The following is a 24,208-nucleotide window of genomic DNA, read 5'->3' as shown; positions in this document are numbered from 1 at the left end:
GCGGGCTTCTGGCGAGGAGTCTTATCCCGGGCACAGATAGTGCAGGCTCGCACAAAGTCCACAACATCCGTCTCCAGAGTCGGCCACCAATAGAAGCGGGAGATGAGTTGCAGAGATTTCTTGATGCCCACATGACCTGCGAGATGGGAGGAGTGACACCATTTAAGGATTCCTAGGCGTTGGCGTGGAGAAACAAAGGTCTTTCCTGGAGGAGTTTGCCTGATGAAGGCAGGAGAAGTGGAGATCAGGCAGTCAGGTGGAATGATGTGTTGCGGAGAGAGTTCAACTTCTGAGGCATCCGAGGAACGAGAGAGAGCATCGGCCCTAATGTTCTTATCGGCAGGACGAAAGTGAATCTCAAAATTAAACCGGGCAAAGAACAGAGACCACCGGGCCTGGCGAGGATTCAGCCGTTGGGCAGACTGGAGGTAGGAGAGGTTCTTGTGGTCGGTGTAAATAATAACTGGAAATCTTGATCCCTCCAGCAGATGCCTCCATTCCTCAAGTGCTAATTTAATGGCTAGAAGCTCTCGATCCCCGATGGAGTAGTTCCTCTCCGCCGGAGAGAAGGTCCTAGAAAAAAAACCACAAGTGACGGCATGCCCGGAAGAATTTTTCTGTAGAAGAACAGCTCCAGCTCCCACTGAGGAGGCATCAACCTCCAGTAGGAAGGGTTTGGAAGGGTCAGGTCTGGAGAGCACGGGAGCCGAAGAAAAGGCAGACTTGAGTCGTTTAAAGGCGTCTTCCGCTTGAGGAGGCCAGGACTTGGGATCGGCATTTTTTTTGGTTAAAGCCACGATAGGAGCCACAAGGGTAGAAAAATGTGGAATAAATTGCCTGTAATAATTGGCGAACCCCAAAAAGCGTTGGATAGCACGGAGTCCGGAGGGGCGTGGCCAATCTAAGACGGCAGAGAGTTTGTCTGGATCCATTTGTAGTCCCTGGCCAGAGACCAAATATCCTAGAAAAGGAAGAGATTGGCATTCAAACAGACATTTCTCAATTTTAGCATAGAGTTGATTGTCACGAAGTCTCTGAAGAACCATACGGACATGCTGGCGGTGTTCTTCTAGATTGGCCGAAAAAATTAGGATATCATCCAGATATACAACAACACAGGAGTATAACAGATCACGAAAAATTTCATTAACAAAGTCTTGGAAGACAGCAGGGGCGTTGCACAGGCCAAAGGGCATGACCAGATACTCAAAGTGTCCATCTCTGGTGTTAAATGCTGTTTTCCACTCATCCCCCTCTCTGATGCGGATGAGGTTATAGGCGCCTCTTAAGTCCAATTTAGTAAAGATGTGGGCACCTTGGAGGCGATCAAAGAGTTCAGAGATGAGGGGTAGGGGGTAGCGGTTCTTAACCGTGATTTTATTAAGACCGCGGTAGTCAATGCAAGGACGTAGGGAGCCATCTTTTTTGGACACAAAGAAAAATCCGGCTCCGGCAGGAGAGGAGGATTTACGGATAAAGCCCTTTTTTAAATTTTCCTGGACGTATTCAGACATGGCAAGAGTCTCTGGGGCAGAGAGAGGATAAATTCTGCCCCGGGGTGGAGTAGTGCCCGGGAGGAGGTCGATAGGACAATCATAAGGCCTGTGAGGAGGTAGAGTCTCCGCTTGTTTTTTGCAGAAAACATCCGCGAAGTCCATATAGGCCTTAGGGAGACCGGTTACTGGAGGAACCACAGAGTCACGGCAAGGGTTACTGGGAACCGGTTTTAGACAGTCCTTGGAACAAGAGGGCCCCCAACTCTTGATCTCCCCAGTGGACCAATCCAGGGTTGGGGAATGAAGTTGAAGCCAGGGAAGTCCAAGGAGAATTTCCGAGGTGCAATTGGGGAGGACCAAAAGTTCAATCCTCTCGTGATGAGATCCGATGCTCATTAGAAGGGGCTCCGTGCGGAAACGTATGGTACAGTCCAATCTTTCATTGTTTACACAATTGATGTAAAGGGGTCTGGCGAGACTGGTCACTGGGATGTTGAACCTGTTGACGAGAGAGGCCAAAATAAAATTTCCTGCAGATCCAGAGTCCAAGAAGGCCACAGTAGAGAAGGAGAAGGCAGAGGCAGACATCCGCACAGGCACAGTAAGACGTGGAGAAGCAGAGTAGACATCAAGGATTGTCTCACCTTTGTGCGGAGTCAGCGTACGTCTTTCCAGGCGGGGAGGACGGATAGGACAATCCCTCAGGAAGTGTTCGGTACTAGCACAGTACAGGCAGAGGTTCTCCATGCGGCGTCGTGTCCTCTCTTGAGGTGTCAGGCGAGACCGGTCGACCTGCATAGCCTCCACGGCGGGAGGCACAGGAACAGATTGCAGGGGACCAGAGGAGAGAGGAGCCGAGGAGAAGAAACGCCTCGTGCGAACAGAGTCCATATCTTGGCGGAGCTCCTGACGCCTTTCGGAAAAACGCATGTCAATGCGAGTGGCTAGGTGAATAAGTTCATGAAGATTAGCAGGCATTTCTCGTGCGGCCAGAACATCTTTAATGTTGCTGGATAGGCCTTTTTTAAAGGTCGCGCAGAGGGCCTCATTGTTCCAGGATAATTCTGAAGCAAGAGTACGGAATTGTACGGCATACTCGCCAACGGAAGAATTACCCTGGACCAGGTTCAACAGGGCAGTCTCAGCAGAAGAGGCTCGGGCAGGTTCCTCAAAGACACTTCGAATTTCCGAGAAGAAGGAGTGTACAGAGGCAGTGACGGGGTCATTGCGGTCCCAGAGCGGTGTGGCCCAAGACAGGGCTTTTCCAGACAGAAGGCTGACTACGAAAGCCACCTTAGACCTTTCAGTGGGAAACTGGTCCGACATCATCTCCAGATGCAGGGAACATTGGGAAAGAAAGCCACGGCAAAACTTAGAGTCCCCATCAAATTTATCCGGCAAGGATAGGCGTAGACCAGGAGCGGCCACTCGCTGCGGAGGAGGTGCAGGAGCTGGCGGAGGAGATGACTGCTGAAGCTGTGGTAGTAACTGCTGTAGCATAACGGTCAGTTGAGACAGCTGTTGGCCTTGTTGCGCTATCTGTTGTGACTGCTGGGCGACCACCGTGGTGAGGTCAGCGACAACTGGCAGAGGAACTTCAGCGGGATCCATGGCCGGATCTACTGTCACGATGCCGGCTGGCAGGTAGTGGATCCTCTGTGCCAGAGAGGGATTGGCGTGGACCGTGCTAGTGGACCGGTTCTAAGTCACTACTGGTTTTCACCAGAGCCCGCCGCAAAGCGGGATGGTCTTGCTGCGGCGGTAGTGACCAGGTCGTATCCACTAGCAACGGCTCACCTCTCAGGCTGCTGAAGATAGGCGCGGTACAAGGGAGTAGACAGAAGCAAGGTCGGACGTAGCAGAAGGTCGGGGCAGGCAGCAAGGATCGTAGTCAGGGGCAACGGCAGGAGGTCTGGAACACAGGCTAGGAACACACAAGGAAACGCTTTCACTGGCACAATGGCAACAAGATCCGGCAAGGAAGTGCAGGGGAAGTGAGGTGATATAGGGAAGTGCACAGGTGAAGACACTAATTGGAATCACTGCGCCAATCAGCGGCGCAGTGGCCCTTTAAATCGCAAAGACCCGGCGCGCGCGCGCCCTAGGGAGCGGGGCCGCGCGCGCCGGGACAGGACCGAGGGAGAGCGAGTCAGGTACGGGAGCCGGGGTGCGCATCGCGAGCGGGCGCTACCCGCATCGCGAATCGCATCCCGGCTGGAAGCGGAATCACAGCGCCCCGGGTCAGTGGATCTGACCGGAGCGCTGCAGCGGGGAGAGTGTAGCGAGCGCTCCGGGGAGGAGCGGGGACCCGGAGCGCTCGGCGTAACAACATCGCAGTCCCTCCCATAGAGCTGTATAGAGGGGGCATGTCATTCACCTCAGTAAGGTCGACGACACGCTCGTTAGCCGTGTATTGCTGAGGCAATGCCGTAGTTGGCACCTCACACCAGGTCCCCGTACGGGAGATAGCGGGTGGTCCCAGCGGTCGGACCCCCCGGGATCAGACACTTATCCCCTATCCACATAAGTGTCTAAGACTGCAGTACTCCTTTAATATATAGCAATAGGGGCTGTGAACAATAGTCTTGGAGGGAAAAATATTTTAGTAAAATAATGAACAAAAGACCCAGCCCTTCTCCACAGACCAGTGAACACTACAATTATATTCATGTAAGGTCAATAATAGTGTATTAGAAATGGCATAGTTTGCAGTGATTTGTTATTTTAATACATTATTTCAGTGTTCACTGCACTGGGAATACAAGGACAGTGCGCTGGCATCCAGATCTGCCGGTATTACTCACTACCATTATAGTTATTAAAACAGCAGAACTGTAGTGTCTCCCTGACATGTATTTCTCTGCCACGGTGTCATCAGGGGAATGTGACACTGATGTCTGGCATTGTGCGGTTTTTCCTGTGAGACAAATGTGTTCACAGACTCATTAGTGAGACATATATTTTTCTACAAATATAATAAAAAAATAAATTTTTAGAATATAATGAAAAATATATGTAATAAAAATGTAATGTTTAATTAATTAAAAAAATATATAAACTCATTTAATCAAGGAAAAATAGCTAAATAAATAAATAATTGAGGATATAAAAATGAGAGTAATCTGTATTTTCATTTGTTAAATGTGCAGAGTGTGATAGTCCCCTAACAGCTTTCGCATCTTTTTGTTTTGGTGTGTGCCAGACTTATACATCTTACAATAATAATAACATTCACTTTTTAAAGTTTTTATGTTGGTCTTGTCTCAATCTGCCCTCGTTTGGTGACAATGACACGCCAACATTTTGGAGCATAACACCCAAAAAAAACCACAAAATTGGATATAATCTATAATAAACAAGAATTATATTGTACAAAAAACAAATAAAATAGCCTTTATTTTTCCCCCAAAACAAAGTTCAGTTCCATTGCCATTTCCTGTTTTTATCCCTATAGGAAGGAGCTGTCCTTGTAGTTGGTGCCACCCTGTTAAGGAGGTAGGTACCCCAAAAGACACTGACAGACTGTAGGGGGTGGCATAGCTATAGGAGGGAACCTATTACCTCTCCATTTGCTTGATATCATTTACTTATCGTGTAGTGGGAGAGATGCATTTTAGGTTTTATTTGGGATCCAATAAAGGTTCTTGCCCAATTGGGGATTTTGCTCTATGATGAGAAACACAAAAAAAAAAAATCATTATGATAAATCTGGGTCCATGTGGACTTTATTATGTAGGACGGACAATTAAAAAAAGGTCTATAATAAACAGCATCTGAAATAAACCCTGGATATCCTGACCTTTACATAGTTTTTAGAAACCAGAACTGTCCGAGGGATGACCAAAGTATAGGAACCGAAACACTTAAAGGAGTACTCTGCCCCTAGACATCTTATCCCCACCCCCGCCACGATCTCTCTGCAGCACAAACGCCGGCTGCGGCATCGGAAGCTTGTGACATCACGGTAACCCCCTTCTCATGACGTCACACCATGCCCCCTCACAGGACATGGGCAGAAGATGGATATAAGTCCAGTTGTTAAACTTGTGTCACCATAGTGATATTGGACCATTGTTCTATAGTCTATTATATATATTTTTCAGTATGGGGGTGGGATGAAGGAGACTCCCCCACTTTCTCGAGTGCTTCATTTCTCATCCCCAATGTCACATGATCTTTTAAAGGGGTATTCCAGACAAAGGTTAATGGGAGACCGATGGATTTATAGAGGCCGGGAGATGATGCTGCCTGATCTGTGACCCCATGGTGGTGCTTAGGCTTTACTGGAAGCTTATTATCTGTACATCGAGGCTCTGGGAGGAATAACTCAAATCATAAGAGAAATCTTTAGAAACCTATTTCTCCAGGACTTGGGGCCATTTGGTGGCCATGGTCTCAATAATACAGAAACAGGTGTCGGCAGTCTGGTATGACCCACGGTCATACCTTATCCTCAGTAAGTATTTATACAATAAGTAGGATTTGGAGCTCTGCGGGGGGTGTCTCCTGCATCCAGACCCTCTATCCAAGGTGTGCGGGGTCCCCATTGTTCCTCATTGTTCCTTACTGTGTATTGACCCTGATTAGATCAGCAGTGTATACAAATTCCATCACCTTCCTCTGCCCACACACCTGCCCGGTCTCCACCTTGGTCAGCTATTTGTGTATTAGATCCCCCACAAAGGCAAAACAGTATCACACAATGTCTAGAGATAAATTCTAATGTGTAGTAAATGGAATGAGTTCAGTAGTTTACAACAAATCATCTGTAAATGGTGGATGATCCCAAGTATCATCTGCAAAAATAGGCACTTTACTGTACAATCCCTCTACAAGGTCATTAATAAATATATTGAAAACTGTAAAACATGAAGCTTGTAGAAGAGACAGAAGATGTTATCTGATCAGAACCAAAAATTGCATGTGAGTTGCCTTTATGGGTGGATGTTGGCATTCAATTAAACGAAAAAGTGGAAAAACAAGCAAAGAATCTGAATTTTTTTATGTTACATTATAATAATTCTCTAATATAAATCTCCCTTTCAAGTATAATAACCAATATAATATCCTGGGACGGCCATGGGGACAACATTCACCCCAAGTTATGACCCCCCCCCATTATTCAGCTGCCTTTATGGTATATTCATTAATGTTCTCACATATAATAAAGGAATATTGCAGGTTTCTCTGTATTACAGTAGAAATGTACATTTAGAACATAGAAAATTATTATAACATTATAACAAATTCTTAAAACAAAGGTATTGCTGAAATTGTGAAATCTGTAAAATAAGGGATGTAATATGTGGATAATATAGAGAATATTTTTTATTATATTCTTGTGAGATTTGTTGTGATTTTTCTATAGGTCTCAATGAGACTTGTGAAAGTATGGAATGGATTTCTAGATTGAATCCATCTCTTGTCATCCAGGGTGGTGGTCGTGTTATATTGGGGTCCAGGAGCTTCATGATACTCCTGAACCCCAATCTCAGTACTGTCCTCATCACATGTCCAATATGTCCTCTTATCACTGTGATTCCTAAATATTCTTGCTCTTTTATGGTCCTATATCCAGTGTTTCAGTCTATAGGTCCAGGATGGGCCACAGGTTCTATGAATTTTAATATTCTGTGTATTTTATGGGAATGTTTGTAGCTGACACCTCACTATAATATTACCCCCAAATCATCCACCTGATATCCACAGCAGACACTGATCACAAGGCGACCCCTCTCTGTTACTATAATGTACTCACCAGCAGAGCTTACACTCTATTCCTTACATACAGAAAGTCTATTACATGTGCGTACCACTTGGTGTCATGGCATCATCTATATGTGGACATATTACTTATATATTGTCCTGGCTATCAGTCAGTATACGGGTGGGGGAGGGTAACAGTGTATTGATATAGAAGGTATATTTGGTCTATTTTTTTATCATGGTATTCTGTGAGTAGATTGACGCAATATCCCTTCTCGCTACAAGTAAAATATTGTTTATGTTCTTTTTTTATTTTTATAGGCAAAAAATCCCAGTTAACTTTATAATTATTTATATTCTATTATTATTATTTATATTCTATCTTTGCAGATGACACCAAGCTTTGTAGCACGGTACAGTCTATAGAGGATGTGCATAAGTTACAAGATGACTTGGATAGACTAAGTGTCTGGGCATCCACTTGGCAAATGAGGTTCAATGTGGATAAATGTAACGTTATGCATCTGGGTACTAATAACCTGCATGCATCGTATGTCTTAGGGGGGATTAAACTGGCAGAGTCACTGGTAGAGAAGGATCTGGGTGACTTGTAGATCACAGACTACAGAATAGCACAATGTCAGGCTGCTGCTTCCATAGCCGGCAGGATATTGTCATGTATCAAAAGAGGCATGGACTCAAGGGACAGGGACATAATACTCCCCCTCTATAAAGCATTGGTACGGCCTCACCTGGAATATGCTGTTCAGTTTTGGTCACCTGTCCATAAAAGGGACACTGCGGAGTTGGAAAGGGTGCAGAGACGCGCGACTAAACTAATATGGGGCATGGAATATCTTAGCTATGAGGAGCGATTAAAGGAGTTACAATTGTTTAGTCTTGAGAAGAGACGTTTAAGGGGGGATATGATAAACGTATATAAGTATATTAATGGCCCATACAAAAAATATGGAGAAAAACTGTTCCAGGTTAAACCCCCCCAAAGGACGAGGGGGCACTCCCTCCGTCTGGAGAAGAAAAAGTTTAGTCTCAAGGGGCGACACACCTTCTTTACCGTGAGGACTGTGAATTTATGGAACGGTCTACCTCAGGAACTGGTCACAGCAGGAACAATTAACAGCTTTAAAACAGGATTAGATACATTCCTGGAACAAAATAAGATTAATGCTTATGAAGAAATATAAAATCTCATCCCTTCCCCAATATCGTACCACATCCCTACCCCTTAATTCCCTGGTTGAACTTGATGGACATATGTCTTTTTTCGACCGTACTAACTATGATAACACTTTGACTAGATGATGAGATTCTAATACAATTTTCCATCACAGAAACCTCTTGGTTGTGTCTTAAGGTGAAATCCGAACATTTGTGAAGAATGATCCATCCTGTCCCCGATTTAGTCTTTCTCTCCCTGGTATCAGTCTATAGTCGGTGGACACTCCCGTGGTTACATATGAATAGACGATTGGTGCAGACAAAAGGGGGGGGGGTTACATGGGGTGCTAGGCTATAGAGATAATAACATGCGCTTATTATGAGGATTGGTAGTAGGTGTTTACATTAGGGATCGACCGATTATCGGTATGGCCGATATTATCGGCCGATAATCACGATTTTGGGGATTATCGGTATTGGCAATTACCTTGCCGATAATGCCCCGCACCGCGACCGCACAATTACCTTACCGTAGTGCTGGGCGGTATACCGGTATGGATTTTTGCCCATACCGCTATACCGGTCGGGCCCCTCCCCCACCCTCCGAGTCAATAAAAAAAAAATTAAACTTACCCGTAATGGGGGTGGTCCGGGCCATCCATCCTTACTGTAGTGTCCGGCGGCATTTCGGGTGGAGGGTGAACCGGTCCGGGCTGTCCTTCTCCGGGGGTTATTTTCTTCACTCCGGGCAGGCTCCGGCCTAGTACGCTGCATAGACGCCGCTACGCCGTGACGTCAGGTGCGTCGCTGCGCACGGGCGTCACTGCGCAGCGGCGTCTATGCAGCGTACTAGGCCGGAGCCTGCCCGGAGTGGAGAAGATGACCCCCAGGGAAGAAGGACAGCCCGGACCGGTTCACCCTCCACCCGGAATACCGCTGGACACTACAGGAAGGATGGATGGATGGCCCGAACCACCCTGACAGGTAGGGGGAGAGAAGCGGGTGGTGGCGGCGGCCTGTGGCACCGCAAAAGCCACTGCAGTGCATTGATTTAAAGTGCCCGCTTTAAATCAATGCTCTGCAGCGGTGTCGAGGGGGGATAAATAGCCGATAACTTATACCGGAATATCGGTATAAGTTATCGGCCCTAACCTCCACCGATTATCGGTATCGGCCCTAAAAAACGATATCTGTCGATCCCTAGTTTACATTCCTCTTCCTTGTTTTTAAAGAAATTCTATATAGCACTGATCATGTCTGGTGATGGGCAGCCTTATCGTCACGTGATGTTTCCAGATTAATATAGAAGAATAATGTCTATTTTACTAAAAATCAGAGGAGCATTCGGAGACTTGTAAAATACAGATAAACAACAAAATTACATAAACAAGCATGAAAACTGCACCAAACTGTGTTAAATCTGCTGGACGGCACCATTTTCTGCTGAACTTCTCCCAAACTATGGCCCCACTCTTTTTGATCCAGATGATATAAAGTCCCCTCTATATTGTATCGTAATTGAGACCCTAATAAAATGTTTGTTTCCAGAGAACAGAACAATAATAATATTTTATAAACTTCTGAGGCTGAAGAATCAGTAATGTAATGAATCAAACAAGGTGACTATAAAAAAATTTTATGTTGCATTATATCACTTTTGGTATAATAACCAAAATTTTGTACAATCTCCTGGGACGGCCATGGGGACGACATTCACCCCAAGTTTTGAGCCCCCCAATATTCAGCTGCATTTATTGTATCTATATATTTCCCTATTTTATCATGAAGTTTTCTTTCTTCTTACTTAGACTTCTAGTAAATAGAAGGTTACATACAATAAATTCTTAAAACAAAGAAATCGTTGAAATTGTCATGTGGACAATATAGAATATAGAATTGTTTCATTTTATTCTTGTGCCAGATTTATTGTGATTTTTCTATAGATCTGAATGAAACTTGTTAAACCCAATGAATTGTCATTTCTGCAATAAATATAACAGATCAGAATATATAAAATTTACACTGAACACATGTACTGTATTGTACTTTATAGTGCACATTAATTATTTGTGTTATTTGCTCTTATAACATCTACTATAAATGTTATTGTCAGATATCTAGGATCAGTCTCGTTTCTCTCCTTCCTCCGGGGGGCTGCGATGGGTAATTTGGGGGTAGCAGGAATTTTTCCTCCTTTATTGAATCCCTTAACATAATAATAACAACATAATAAGACCCGGTGCTGCTTCTATTGTCTATATGGATTCTATGTATATCAGTCTCTATTCATGCACAGATAGGATGTATATATGTATAGTAAGATGTAGCAGAGCTGAAGGTGTTATGAAATGGTTTGCTCCATGGGTTTACCTGAAGTCCAATGGTTACCACTGAGCACATTCTGTGATATCACATCTCCTCTCCGTATTATAGGAAGGGGAAATGCTGCAGATCCCCTGGGACCCCAATATGTCTTCTACATTATACACAACCCAAACAATGGTTAATAATAATGTTGTGTTCTACCCACCCAGCAGCATATTCTTTTTTAAAGATATAGTTATACTTCTTTTAAAAGAGTACTCCGGGATGCTACTTTTTAATCTGCCCATAATTAAAAAAGAAAAAAAAAACTGGACTTACCTCCTGCCTGTTCCCAGCCTCCTCTGAGTGTGGTCTTCTTCCTGCCTCTTGTGGTCAACTTGTCACACTGCGGCTCAGCTTTTTATCACCCAAAGCGATGCCCCGCCGGTAAATGTCTATGTGGCAGTGCGATGTAATCAGTCCTGACACCAGGGAGAAGATCGGGGCCGGGGCTCAATACATCACACAATGGCAGTGTGACACATCGACAACATGAAGCAAGACCCCAGCAGAGAGCGGTATAGTAGAGGCATCGGGGAGCAGCAGTAGGTAAGTCCAGTTCTATGTTGGTTTTTATTTTAGATTAACCTTTTGGGCAGGTAAAAGTTGCATCCTGGAGTACTCCTTTAACCCCTTAAGGATGCAAGGCGTACAGGTACGCCCAGATGTCCTGGTACTTAAGGACTCAAGGCGTACCTGTACGTCCTGAGTCCCGCTAATGGGGTTTAAACCGTTCTCACGAGCAGAGAACTGGTTAAACCCGGTGGGTCCTGGTTGCTACCGGCAGCCAGGACCCACGGCTAATGACGGGCACCACAGATTGGGCCGATGCCCAGTATTAACCCTTTAGACGCTGCGATCAAAGTTGATCGTGGCATCTAAAGTGAATGTAAAACTATCCTGGCAGCTCAGCGGAACTGATTGGGACTATCGCGATAGAATCACAATATCCCGATCAGCTTACTGGATGACAGGAGGGTCCTCACCTGCCTCCTGGTCGTCCGATCGACGATCTGCATCAAGCCTGCTCAGCAGGCTGGAGCAGCATAGTGCCTATAACACTGATCAGTGCTATGGCATAGCATTAATCAGTATATGCAATCAGAAGATTTCATGGTATAGCCCCCCCATGGGGGCTAAAAAAAAATAGTAAAAAGTGTAAAAAATAAATAAAAAAAGAGAATACATGTGAATTTAGCCCCCCCCCAATAAAAGTTTGAGTCACCCCCCTTTTTCTATTTTTTTTTTATAAAATCATGGATTAAAAAATAATCATATGTGGTACCGCCGTGTGCGTAAATGTCCAAAATTGCGAATTTTTGGTCACTTCATATACCATAAAAATATTAATAAAAAGCGATCAAAAAGTTCCATCAAAACAAAGATGGTACCGAAAAAACTACAGACCACGGCGCAAAAAATTTGCCCTTATATAGCCCCATACGCAGAAAAATTAAAACATTATAGGGGTGAGAAGATGACAATTTTAAACAAACAAATTTTATTGTTAGGATTTTTTTTTTAAGTAGTAAAATAAATAAAAAAAAACTATATAAATTGGGTAAAGATACGGTGTTATTTTTACCGAAAAGTGCAATGCGTAGAAACCGAAGGCCTAAAAAGTTGCAAAATGGCGTTTTTGTTTAATTTCACCCCACAAATAATTGTTTTTGTTTTGCTGCAGATTATGTTATAAAATAAGTAATATCATTACAAAGTACAATTGGTGACTCAAAAAACAAGCCCTTATATGGTTCTGTAGGTGCAAAATTGAACGCGTTATGATTTTTAGAAGGTGAGGAGGCAAAAACGAAGATTGTTTTGAGTCCTAAGGGTACGTTCACACGCGTGGATTTCTTGCGGAATTTCCTTAGCGTTTTTGCTACAGAAAATCCACAGCGGATTTTTCGTACCATTGACTTCAATGGGTCAGCAGAAATTCCCCAATAGAAGCAGATTTGCAGATTCTCTTTCGGACACATTGAAATCAAAGATAGCAAAATCCGCTGCAGAAAAAACGCAGGTAATCTACCGTGTGAATGTACCCTTAAGGTGAAAATGGTGAAATCAATGTGTTTTCTGTGAATATCCATAGCACTAGAAGTAAACCTTCAGAAATCAGTCTGCAGACCGTCATCTACAGACCAGGAAAGTTGGTGGATCTGCTTCCTTCCCTAAACATCAGTCATTTCTGGAGGTAAGCGCCTGGTCAGATGGGGGACTGTGTGGGGTAAATAACACCCTGTAGAGGAAGCCTGTCCTAGAAATAGATAAAAAATAATAAAGGGATCCCATCCCATAATAACTACCCTCTCTAATATACCATCCCATAACTACAGTCTCTAAGATCCCATCCCATAATAACTACCCTCTCTAAGATCCCATCCCATAGTAACAACAGTCTCTAAGATCCCATCCCATAATAACTACCCTCTCTAAGATCCCATAATAACTACAATCTCTCTAACATCCCATCCCATAATAACTACTCTCTATAATTTTCCATCCTATAATAACTACCCTCTCTTATATCCCATCCCATAATAACTACCCTCTCTAACTCCATATTCATTCTTCCTAAATACTAGTGGTATTTCCCGGTGTTGTGTCCTCATAGTGTAAAATACCTGACCGACCTGTCTACAGATATGAGCCGCACCCACAGCCCCATTCATATGGAATCACCCGACACAGAGACTTCTCACTGACCATTCATGTGCAAATGGAGACAACAAGTCTTGGCCAATGATAATGTCCCCTCAATCCATAATCTCCACCCTCTTCCCAGATATAAAGCTTCTCCCATCTCCTCTCAGTCATATCTATTCCACTTCATTATTGGAGTTGAGTATTGGCCTCTGAGGAGCAGAACATTGTAGACTTCTTGGTGTCCATTGTTGACTTTATCATCTCTTCAAGGACCATCATCTTGGAGTCCAGGAGGAGTCCACCATTGACAATATCATCTCCTATAGGATCATCATCTTGGAGTCCAGGAGGAGTCCGCCATTGACAATATCATCTCCTCAAGGACCATCATCTTGGTGTCTAGGAGGAGTCCACCATTGACAATATCATCTCCTCAAGGACCATAATCTTGGTGTCCAGGAGGAGTCCACCATTGACAATATTATCTCCTCAAGGACCATCATCTTGGTGTCCAGGAGGAGTCCACCATTGACTATCATCTCCTCAAGGATCATCATCTTGGTGTCCAGGAGGAGTCCACCATTGACTATATCATCTCCTCAAGGACCATCATCTTGGTGTCCAGGAGGAGTCCACCATTGACTATATCATCTCCTTAAGGACCATCATCTTGGTGTCCAGGAGGAGTCCACCATTGACTATATCATCTCCTCGCGGACCATCATCTTGGTGTCCAGGAGGAGTCCACCATTGACTTTATAATCTCCTCGCGGACCATCATCTTGGTGTCCAGGAGGAGTCCACCATTGACTATATCATCTCCTCAAGGACCATCATCTTGGTGTCCAGGAGGAGTTCACATTGACTATATCAACTCCTCAAGGATCGTCATCTTGGTGTCCAGGAGGAGTCCACCATTGACTATCATCTCCTCAAGGATCATCATCTTGGTGTCCAGGAGGAGTCAACCATTGACTATAATCTCCTCAAGGACCATCATCTTGGTGTTGAGGAGGAGTCCACCATTGACTATCATCTCTTCAAGGACCATCATCTTGGTGTCCAGGAGGAGTTCATCATTGACTATATCATCTCCTCAAGGATCATCATCTTGGTGTCTAGGAGGAGTCCACCAATGACTATATCATCTCCTCAAGGATCATCATCTTGATGTCCAGGAGGAGTCCACCATTGACTATCATCTCCTCAAGGACCATCATCTTGGTATCGAGGAGGAGTCCACCATTGACTATATCATCTCCTCACGGATCATCATCTTGGTGTCTAGGAGGAGTTCACCATTGACTATATCATCTCCTCAAGGATCATCATCTTGGTGTCCAGGAGGAGTCCACCATAGACTATATCATCTCTTCAGGGACCAGTTCACGGCACCAGTCTTTATCATTAAGGTAAATCTGTGTTCAGTACATAGCACAGGATATTTTTATTGGGTATTTTAAGGTATTTTATACCTAATTTGTTTACATTGTATCAATACAATTTGAACCTACATTTTATTATGTTGGATTTTTAGGGGGATATGAGTTTTGGGATGTCTGAGGCTTCTGCTGTGATATCGTATTATAGGTTGTATAGTATATGATATGACTGTAGATCTCATGGTATTGTACGATGCTCCGTAACGACTGCAGACTATTATTGTGTTGTGTGTTTATAGCCATCAGGTGGGACTTTACAATATGTAAAATTGTTTACAAATTTTCTTTAGATTTTGAATTTATATGAAATTAGTTAATTTGACTTTGATAATCCTAAAAGAGTAAACAACATTCCGACACATCCCGTCCTCCATCTTGAGTGTGGTGGATCCAAGCAATACTGGCTCAGTCTGAGACCTGGAGCACAAGCTATGAGCTCCCAGTGGCTAAATTGCTTTGGGCAGAGCGGCACCCCCATCAAGAGTGCGCTCTAGGCGGCTGCCTAATTTGCCTATAGGCAGTGCCGGCCCTGCTCCCTCCCAGTGATCGTTAACACTATAGTTTCCTCCTGTTCTAGTATAATAAACTCTATGTCTCTTTATCTCACTCAGAATGGCCGCCCACGTCAGAGAGATCACCAAGAACATGGCGAGACACCTCATACATCTGGTTTCAGAGACCTCTCAGAACCTGAGGATGATGGAGGCGACCGATGACTTTAATCTCTTACAAGAACTTGGAGAAGGGACTTATGGGAAGGTTCTCATGGGCAAACACAAGAATTCAGGTGAGATGACGATATAATGGTGGTCTCTTCTATTCTGTTCCGGTTGCTGTGACTGAGATGGCCATGCCCCCTTGTGACATCACGCCCCCTCCATTCATGTCTATGGGAGGAGGCGTGATGGCAGACACGCCCCCCCTCATAGACATGAATGGAGGGGGTGTGGTGTGACGTCACAAGGGGGCATGGCTGTGGCGTCACGTTTCAGTCTCGGGAGCAGCACCGGCATTCAGGTGAGATGACGACTATGATGGTGGGGATAGTGTTATCGGGCTTCTTTTCTGAGCTCTGTTGTCTTCTCATAGTGTTCAAAATAAGGCCTGGTACACACACAGAACCATTCATGGTTTTGGCTAAAAGTACTGACAAAAATAAGTCAACACCCAGCCTATCATTCAGTTTGCTCATTTGTTGCACAGTCTGTGATCTCTTTGCTTTTCTCACCTTCCAATTTGTTCTCTAAAGTTTTTATTATGTTCAAATTTCTTTGTCTGGCTTCTTTATCATACAAATTTATACAAATCAATCAATAACCATAACGTCGTATTTACAGGTCAGGTCGTGGCGGTCAAAATGTTGGCGAAGGAGAAGGTCCCGAAGGATAACTTCCTCCTGGAATACAGCATCTCCCTCGCCCTCAGCTGCCACCCGAACATCATCCTGACTCATGAGATTGCGTTCCAGACCAGTCGGGATTATGTTTTCATTCAGGAGGTAGCACCGGCAGGAAATCTTCAGTCCATCATTAAACCTAAGGTGAGTTTATATTCCGGAGTTTGTAAACGTTGTTCAGATCTGGTTGCCACCATTACAGTTTTGATAACGTTTGGCTCCATTAAGTTCTTACCATAGATCTGTCCACACAGCAGTTTGGGACCTCCATAACTAGGGAGATCCACTATACAGGTGGCTGGGTGGCACCTTCTATGGGAGGGATGATGACTTATTGGGTGACAATGGTCTTTCTGAGCGTGGAATGTAATATATGAATAACAGAATAGAATTGATGAACCGAGGAACTGTTTTTACTGTTAGCCTTGGTTCACACATGGCTATTTGGCCACCATCACAGTTTTGCTTTTCACAATGAGTGGGTCCAAAACACAGAAAAAGGTGCAAATCTTTCAAGTTTTTCTCTTTGTCGGCTCCACTTCTGGTTTTGACTTTCACCGAAATTCTGATTAATTACCAGCCTTATAAGTGTAAAGTAGTCTTTAGTTGTCTTCTGTTTGGATTGTCTGGTCTGCTCTTCAGCTGTGTGATTTCTGGTGTTGTCTTTTGTTTGGATCGTCCGGTCTGCTCTTAAGCTGTGTGATCTCTGGTGTTGTCTATTGTTTGGATTGTCCGGTCTGCTCTTCAGCTGTGTGATCTCTGGTGGTGTCTTCTGTTCGGATTGTCCGGTCTGCTCTTCAGCTGTGTGATTTCTGGTGTTGTCTTCAGTTCGGATTGTCCGGCCTGCTCTTCAGCTGTGTGATCTCTGGTGTTGTCTTCTGTTCGGATTGTCCGGTCTTCTCTTCAGCTGTGTGATCTCTGGTGTTGTCTTCTGTTCGGATTGTCCGGTCTTCTCTTCAGCTGTGTAATCTCTGGTGTTGTCTTCTGTTTGGATTGTCTGGTCTGCTCTTCAGCTGTGTGATCTCTGGTGTTGTCTTCTGTTTGGATTGTCCAGTCTGCTCTTCAGGTGTGTGATCTCTGGTGTTGTCTTCTGTTCGGAGCGTCCGGTCTGCTCTTCAGCTGTGTGATCTCTGGTGTTGTCTTCTGTTCGGATTGTCCAGTCTGCTCTTCAGCTGTGTGATCTCTGGTGTTGTCTTCTGTTCGGATTGTCCAGTCTGCTCTTCAGCTGTGTGATCTCTGGTGTTGTCTTCTGTTCGGATTGTCCGGTCTGTTTTTCAGCTGTGTGATCTCCTGTGTTTTCTTCTTAGGTCGGGTTGCAGGAGGACACAGTGAAGCGTTGCGTTCCTCAGATAGCCAATGCCATGGACTTCATGCACAACAGAGGAATGGTCCATCGGGATCTAAAGCTGGATAATATTCTTCTGATGGACCCAGAATGTCACCAGATAAAACTTGCCGACTTTGGACTCACCCGTCTCCAGGGCACATATACCCCCTATCTGTCCTGGACTATACCTTATACTGCTCCGGAACTCTGCTGCCAAAAACCATGGAAACAGCTCCTGCTACATCCCAATCTTGACGTGTGGGCTTTTGGGGTCCTCATCTACACTGCCCTTACCGGATTCTTCCCTTGGCGCACGGCAATGTCATGTGATCATAGGTATAAGGAGTTTGCCTGGTGGCGAGTGGAAAGGGAGTCCCCAACTCCAGAGAAGTGGAAGAAGATCTCAGCTGAGGCTAGAGGAATGTTCTGGGACATGTTCGCCGAGAGGTGCTCGGTCATGGACGTTCTGAAATACATGCAAGTTCCATGGAAAGCAGAGTTCTCTTCATAACACAGAATAATGGCTTCCTACAGGTGACATGTGGACCCTATGATCCTGATGCCACATCACATAGCACATCCTGCCTTCTACTAGACCACGAGATGACCTGCCTCACTATAGGAGCCGGGGTATAGATCGCCTCAATGTCTTCCCATCTAATGAACACAAGGACATGGAGGTAGGTTATAGATTACACAGGAAGTCATGTTATTGAACGAAATGTGGGAATTTAAAGTATTCATGGTAGTGGTCATAGAAATGGAGGTCGTAAAACGCTTGCAGATGGCCCAGAGGAACGCACGGTAGGTAGACATGTCCTAGAGGAAGCAGCCAAAGCTGGACCTCCACACCTTAGGTCCCCGGTACTCTGAGCCACATATGAAAGATGTGACATCATGACCATGCCCCCTCACGTGACATCACACCACTTCCCCTCCATACATGTCTATGATAGAGGGCGTGACATCTGTCACGCCCCCTCCCATAGACATGAATGAGGGGGTGTGGCATGATGTCACGTGAGGTGCCGTGGTCATGATGTCACATCTTTGTCTCGGAGGCAGCGCCTGGCACAGAATGCTGGGGGCTGCACCAAGAGCGCGGGGGTCCCAGCTGCGGGACCCCTGCAATCATACATCTTATCCCGTGTCCTTTGGATAGGGGATAAGATGTATAAAGCCGGAATACCCCTTTAAAACTTGGATATTTCCATTTATGGAGCAGATTCCATAGGACACAAATAACAGGATACAACCAATATATCGACGACACATTTTTAAAATTTAAATTTCCCAGTTTATAGTACTGGATGCAGCCAGGCCATGGTCCCTATTATTATAACAACACACTACAGGTTCTCTCTCTAGTTCTGGTATTATACAGCCATGTTGGTCCCAGTGCGGTGAAGGTATCATCACCATCCTCTTAAAGGGGTATTCTGGCTTTATGGAGCAGATTCAATAGGACAGAAATAACAGGATACAACCAATATATCGACGATACATTTTTCAAATTTAAATTTCCCACTCACATAAGTCATTATATATTGTTGGGTGTTATCTGGAAAGTCGTTATGGGGGATAGTGTCAGCCTCTAAGTAGGTCTGGAGCAAGGATTTCTGTCACCCTAGGAAAGAGGTAATTTTGCTCTCCTTTTGACTCTGCCCATAAGCTCCGACCTCTGACATGCCCCACCCAACTACTGGGCTGACACGCTGTAACAAACCTTCTCTTCATGTAATCTCCTTACTACTGGGGTGACACACTGTAACAAACCTCCTCTTCATGTAATCTCCTTACTACCGGGGTGACACACTGTAACAACCCCCCCCCCCTCATGTAATCTCCTTACTACTGGGGTGACACACTGCAACAAACCTCCTCCACATGTAATCTCCTTACTACTGGGGTGGCACACTGTAATAATCCTTCTCCTCATGTAATCTCCTTACCACTGGGGTGACACACTGTAACAAACCTCCTCCTCATGTAATCTCCTTACTACTGGGGTGACACACTGTAATAAACCTCCTCCTCCTCATGTAATCTCCTTACTACTGGGGTGACATGTGACCTCCACTCCAGCTCCAGCCCCGCCTCCTCCACAGCATCACACAGGTCCTTCAGTATAATTTTTCCTATCCTGCGGGCTCAGCTCCGCCCCCATCATATTACCTGTCACATGATGGTGACATCATCACAGGTCCTATAACTCTAGCATCTAGAAGGGAAGGGGTAAGTATGATTCTAGTGTCCAGGAGGAGGAGCAAGCAGCGGTGGCGCTATACTCCCCTACTAGGCCATGTCAAGAAACTGAGTATAGGAGAAAAAGATGAGTGGTTGCTGTCAGGACCTGTATGGAGACTGTGCTGTAACTTTTTTGCGGCGGGCAGAGATGCGCCCCCATCAAGAGGACGCTCTAGGCTGCCGCCCATCTTGCCTATAAGTGATAACATAAATTCAATTTTTATAGACACGAATGGATTTGTAAAACTTTTTTCACTGTAACCATAGGTCATACTATTTTTTGCATGGACTCCGTAACTTCAAATCCCACTGTCATCAACTTACCCATCCGCGGGGCTGTTACTGTGTGACACGGCCGAACGGGGGCAGTGCCGGCGCTCATGCCTCCCAATGACGGGATATTCCAACTCTTCTGGATCCGCAGCCGGTGGCCGTGATTGAAGTTCTCAGACCAAGCCTTTGCCTCCTTACTTTGTACTGCACTACACTCTTGCTTGTCCTCTTTCTTATACTTGTAGAATGCTCCCCTCTACGGTTTCATTTAACCCCTTGGTTGCTGACTTTGTACCTATTTTGCCCACGTCTTCCTCCTCCTCTGCCATGTTGCTTTGCTTTAGCAGAGTGACATGTTCTATATTTCCTCTTTAGTGTGATGCCCACTTCCTTAAAGGGGTACTCCACTGACCCAGTGTCTGTAACATTTAGTTCCGAATGCTGGGTACGGGCAACTGGGGGTCGTGCCGTCACGCCCCCTCCCATAGATTTTCATTGAGGTGGTGTGAGGTCACGAGGGGCGGGGCCGTGACGTCACAACCCCTGCACCCAGCTTTCTGAACTAAACTTTCCTGACGCTGGGGCAGTGGAGTAGCCCTTTAACCCCTTCCCGCTATAGGACTATATATCCTTGCCGGATAACTGGTGATGCGGGGCAGAGGCTCGTGATGCCACAAATACGCCCCCTCAATGCAAGTCTGTGGGAGGGGGCGTGATGGCCGTCATGCTCCTCTCATAGACTTGCATTGAGGGGGCGTGGCCGTGACGTCATGAGCCTCTGTCACTGCACCTGACGCTCTAAACAAACTCTGGGTTTAGCTGGGAGATCGTGGGGGTCCCCAGCAGCGGGACCCCCGTGATCAGACATGTTATCCCCTATCCTTTGGATAGGGGATAAGATGTCTAGGAGTGGAGTACCCCTTTATGTATTTACTAAGGTGAGAGTCCACCCTTTACCTGCACTCTGCCGCCTGGACTCACATGAGGCGCTGTCCTCCTTGTTTTTTCTCCTTGTCTTCCTTTCTTTCAGCCATTTAGTCCCTTCCGTCCTCAATTAGAAGAAATCTTGAAGGAAATCTCTGAAGGAAAGAGTTTATTCCCTCAATCCAGGAAACCTTCCTCATGAGTGTTCAAAACTCCATCCAGCGCTTCTTCAAGATGAGGAGTCGACAGGTGTCTTTTCGGGTCCAGGCAGGAGTTGTCTTAGCTAAAAAAGAAATCCTTAACCCATAACCAGACGAGTGACAGGAGCCGTTAGGACTTCTGGTTGGAGAAAGGTCAGCGCACGTCTGGCGGCCTTCTTCCCAGATGTTATCTTAGCAGTGGCATACCAAGGGGGGGGGCAGCCCGTCCCGGGTACCACTAACAAGGGGGGTTCCATGACGGAGTCACCCCCCCCCCCCAATCCACTGCTGCACCGCGACCGCAACGCTTTTCCGGGAGGAGTGTTGCGGCGGCGCGCGATGGGACATCACGACGCTGACGCCGGCTTCACCGATCTTTTAAAGGAGCGGAAGGATCCATCACCATCGGTCTGATGGAGGCATCATCAAAATGTAAATAATTCTATGTGAAGGGAGGGGGTGTAATTAAGGGAGGGGGAAGGGGGTGGAATTAAGGGGGGAGGGAGGGGGGTGGAATTAAGGGGGTGCAGGATTTTCTCATTTTATTAATGGGGATTTGATTTGTTTCTATTTGGTGCAGAAGGAGGTGTAAGATTTTTTTTTATTAAGGGGGGTTAATGGGTTTTATTAAGGGGATGTGCTGGGTTTTATTTTATTAAGGGGGGTTAATGGGTTTTATTTTATTAAGGGGGTGTGCAGGGTTTTATTTTTATTAAAGAGTACCTGTCATCAACAAAAACTTTTAATATGTTGTTCATAATCATTAATGAAGACATATTGTAATATATCTTCATTAAAAAATAATAATATTTATACCAGTTTTTTCATTTTATACTTTTGGCCACTAGGGGTCACTCTTCTATGCCTTGTCTGCAGGCAGCTTCCTATGCTTTTCATAGTAAGCGTACAGCTTTTAGGACAAATGCTGAAAGGGCACTGGTCCTTCATCAGGAAGTTCAGTACCCTCAGCTCAGGACTCGCTCCCAGCCTGGAGCAGCACTGTGAGCTATAAGCCTGCACATGCCTCTCATATAACAGAGGCCAGTCACCTCCCCCTCCCCCCTGCTCTGTGTTCTCCCTGCCCCTCACCACACGTTATCTTATACATTGTGTTATCTCACTGCACTCCCTGCTCTGTGCCCCCCCCCCCCGACATTCATCTTAATTACTGCCTCTGTAATTGCTCCCACTGCCCCTGGTTCTCAGCATTGACTTTTTAGTGCAGAGAGACACAGGAAAGAGAGAGACAGAGGCTGCCGTCCCTCCCCTGTGCTTAGTCTGTATACACACTGCGTGCAGAGGGAGAGCAGCACACTGGAATACTGGCAGAAGCAGAGTCCCGGCGAGGCTTCATGTGACATCATGCCTGCCGGGACCCGCCTCCTTCCACCCCTCAGAAAGACAGTGCTCCTGAGCTAATGAAAAGGGATAAAAAAAGGTACTTCCACAGCGTTTTAAACCTCAATAAACACAGGGATAGGCATAGTTAGAGTAAGGGACAGATGGAGAGGGGGATCAGGGAAAGTTTAGTTGATAACAGGTACTCTTTAAGGGGGGGGGGTGCAGGGTTTTACAGTGTTTTATTAAGGGGGTGTGCAGGGGGTTAATTTATTAAGGGTGTGTGCTGGGTTTTATATTATTAAGCGGTGTGCAGGGGTTTAATTTATTAAGGGGGTGTGCTGGGGTTTAATTTATTAAGGGGGTGTGCTGGGTTTTAATTTATTAAGGGAATGTGCAGGGTTTTATTTATCAAGGGGGTGTGCAGCGGTTTAATTTATTAAGGGGGTGTGCTGGGTTTTAATTTATCAAGGGGGGTTAAGGAGTTTTATTAAGGGGGGGTTAATGGGTTTTATCAGGGGTGGGCTGGGTTTTATTTTATTAAGGGGGCTCAATGGGTTTTATTTTATTAAGGGGGTGTGCAGGGGTTTATTTTTTTAAAGGGGGTGCAGGGGATTCCAATTAAGGAGGGTGTTCAGGTGTTATTTTTAAGGGGTGTGCAGTTTTTTATGTGTAGGGGTGTATGAACTTTATGTGATGGCGGTGCAGGTTTTTTATATGAAGGGGGTATGCAGATGACACCAAGCTTTGTAGCACAGTACAGTCTATAGAGGATGTGCATAAGTTACAAGATGACTTGGATAGACTAAGTGTCTGGGCATCCACTTGGCAAATGAGGTTCAATGTGGATAAATGTAAAGTTCTGCATCTGGGTACTACTAACCTGCAGCGTCGTATGTCTTAGGGAGGCTGTGTATACTAATAACCTGCAGCATCGTATGTCTTAGGGGGGATTAAACTGGCAGAGTCACTGGTAGAGAAGGATCTGGGTGTACTTGTAGATCACAGACTACAAAATAGCATGCAATGTCAGGCTGCTGCTTCCAAAGCCGGCAGGATATTGTCATGTATAAAAAGAGGCATGGACTCAAGGGACAGGGACATAATACTCCCCCTTTATAAAGCATTGGTACGGCCTCACCTGGAATATGCTGTTCAGTTTTGGTCGCCTGTTCATAAAAGGGACACTGCGGAGTTGGAAAGGGTGCAGAGACGCGCGACTAAACTAATATGGGGCATGGAACATCTTAGCTATGAGGAGCGATTAAAGGAGTTACAATTGTTTAGTCTTGAGAAGAGACGTTTAAGGGGGGATATGATAAACGTATATAAGTATATAAATGGCCCATACAAAAAATATGGAGAAAAACTGTTCCAGGTTAAACCCCCCCAAAGGACGAGGGGGCACTCCCTCCGTCTGGAGAAGAAAAGGTTTAGTCTAAAGGGGCGGCACGCCTTCTTTACCGTGAGGACTGTGAATTTATGGAACGGTCTACCTCAGGAACTGGTCACAGCAGGAACAATTAACAGCTTTAAAGCAGGGTTAGATACATTCCTGGAACAAAATAACATTAATGCTTATGCAGAATTATAAAACTACATCCCTTTCCCTTATCCCCTTACATCCTTCCCTTCAATCCCCTGGTTGGACTTGATGGACGTCTGTC

At 45.3% G+C, this 24,208-nt stretch overlaps 1 protein-coding gene across 1 annotated transcript; it reads left to right on the top strand.

Moving 5' to 3' along the window:
* Positions 1–5,885: 5,885 nt before the first annotated feature.
* LOC130310374 (serine/threonine-protein kinase SBK1-like) lies at positions 5,886–18,070 on the top strand. Its single transcript, XM_056552400.1, has 6 exons — positions 5,886–5,952; positions 6,865–6,990; positions 12,798–12,942; positions 15,448–15,623; positions 16,174–16,376; positions 17,540–18,070. The coding sequence occupies exons 1-6, from the start codon at positions 5,886–5,888 to the stop codon at positions 18,068–18,070; spliced, it is 1,248 nt and encodes a 415-aa protein (XP_056408375.1).
* Positions 18,071–24,208: the final 6,138 nt, after the last annotated feature.

This window comes from Hyla sarda, chromosome 1, assembly GCF_029499605.1.
Source record: "Hyla sarda isolate aHylSar1 chromosome 1, aHylSar1.hap1, whole genome shotgun sequence".
NCBI lineage: Eukaryota > Metazoa > Chordata > Amphibia > Anura > Hylidae > Hyla > Hyla sarda.
The sequence above is the reverse complement of the archived record's forward strand: the minus strand, read 5'-3'. Positions and strand labels throughout refer to the sequence as shown.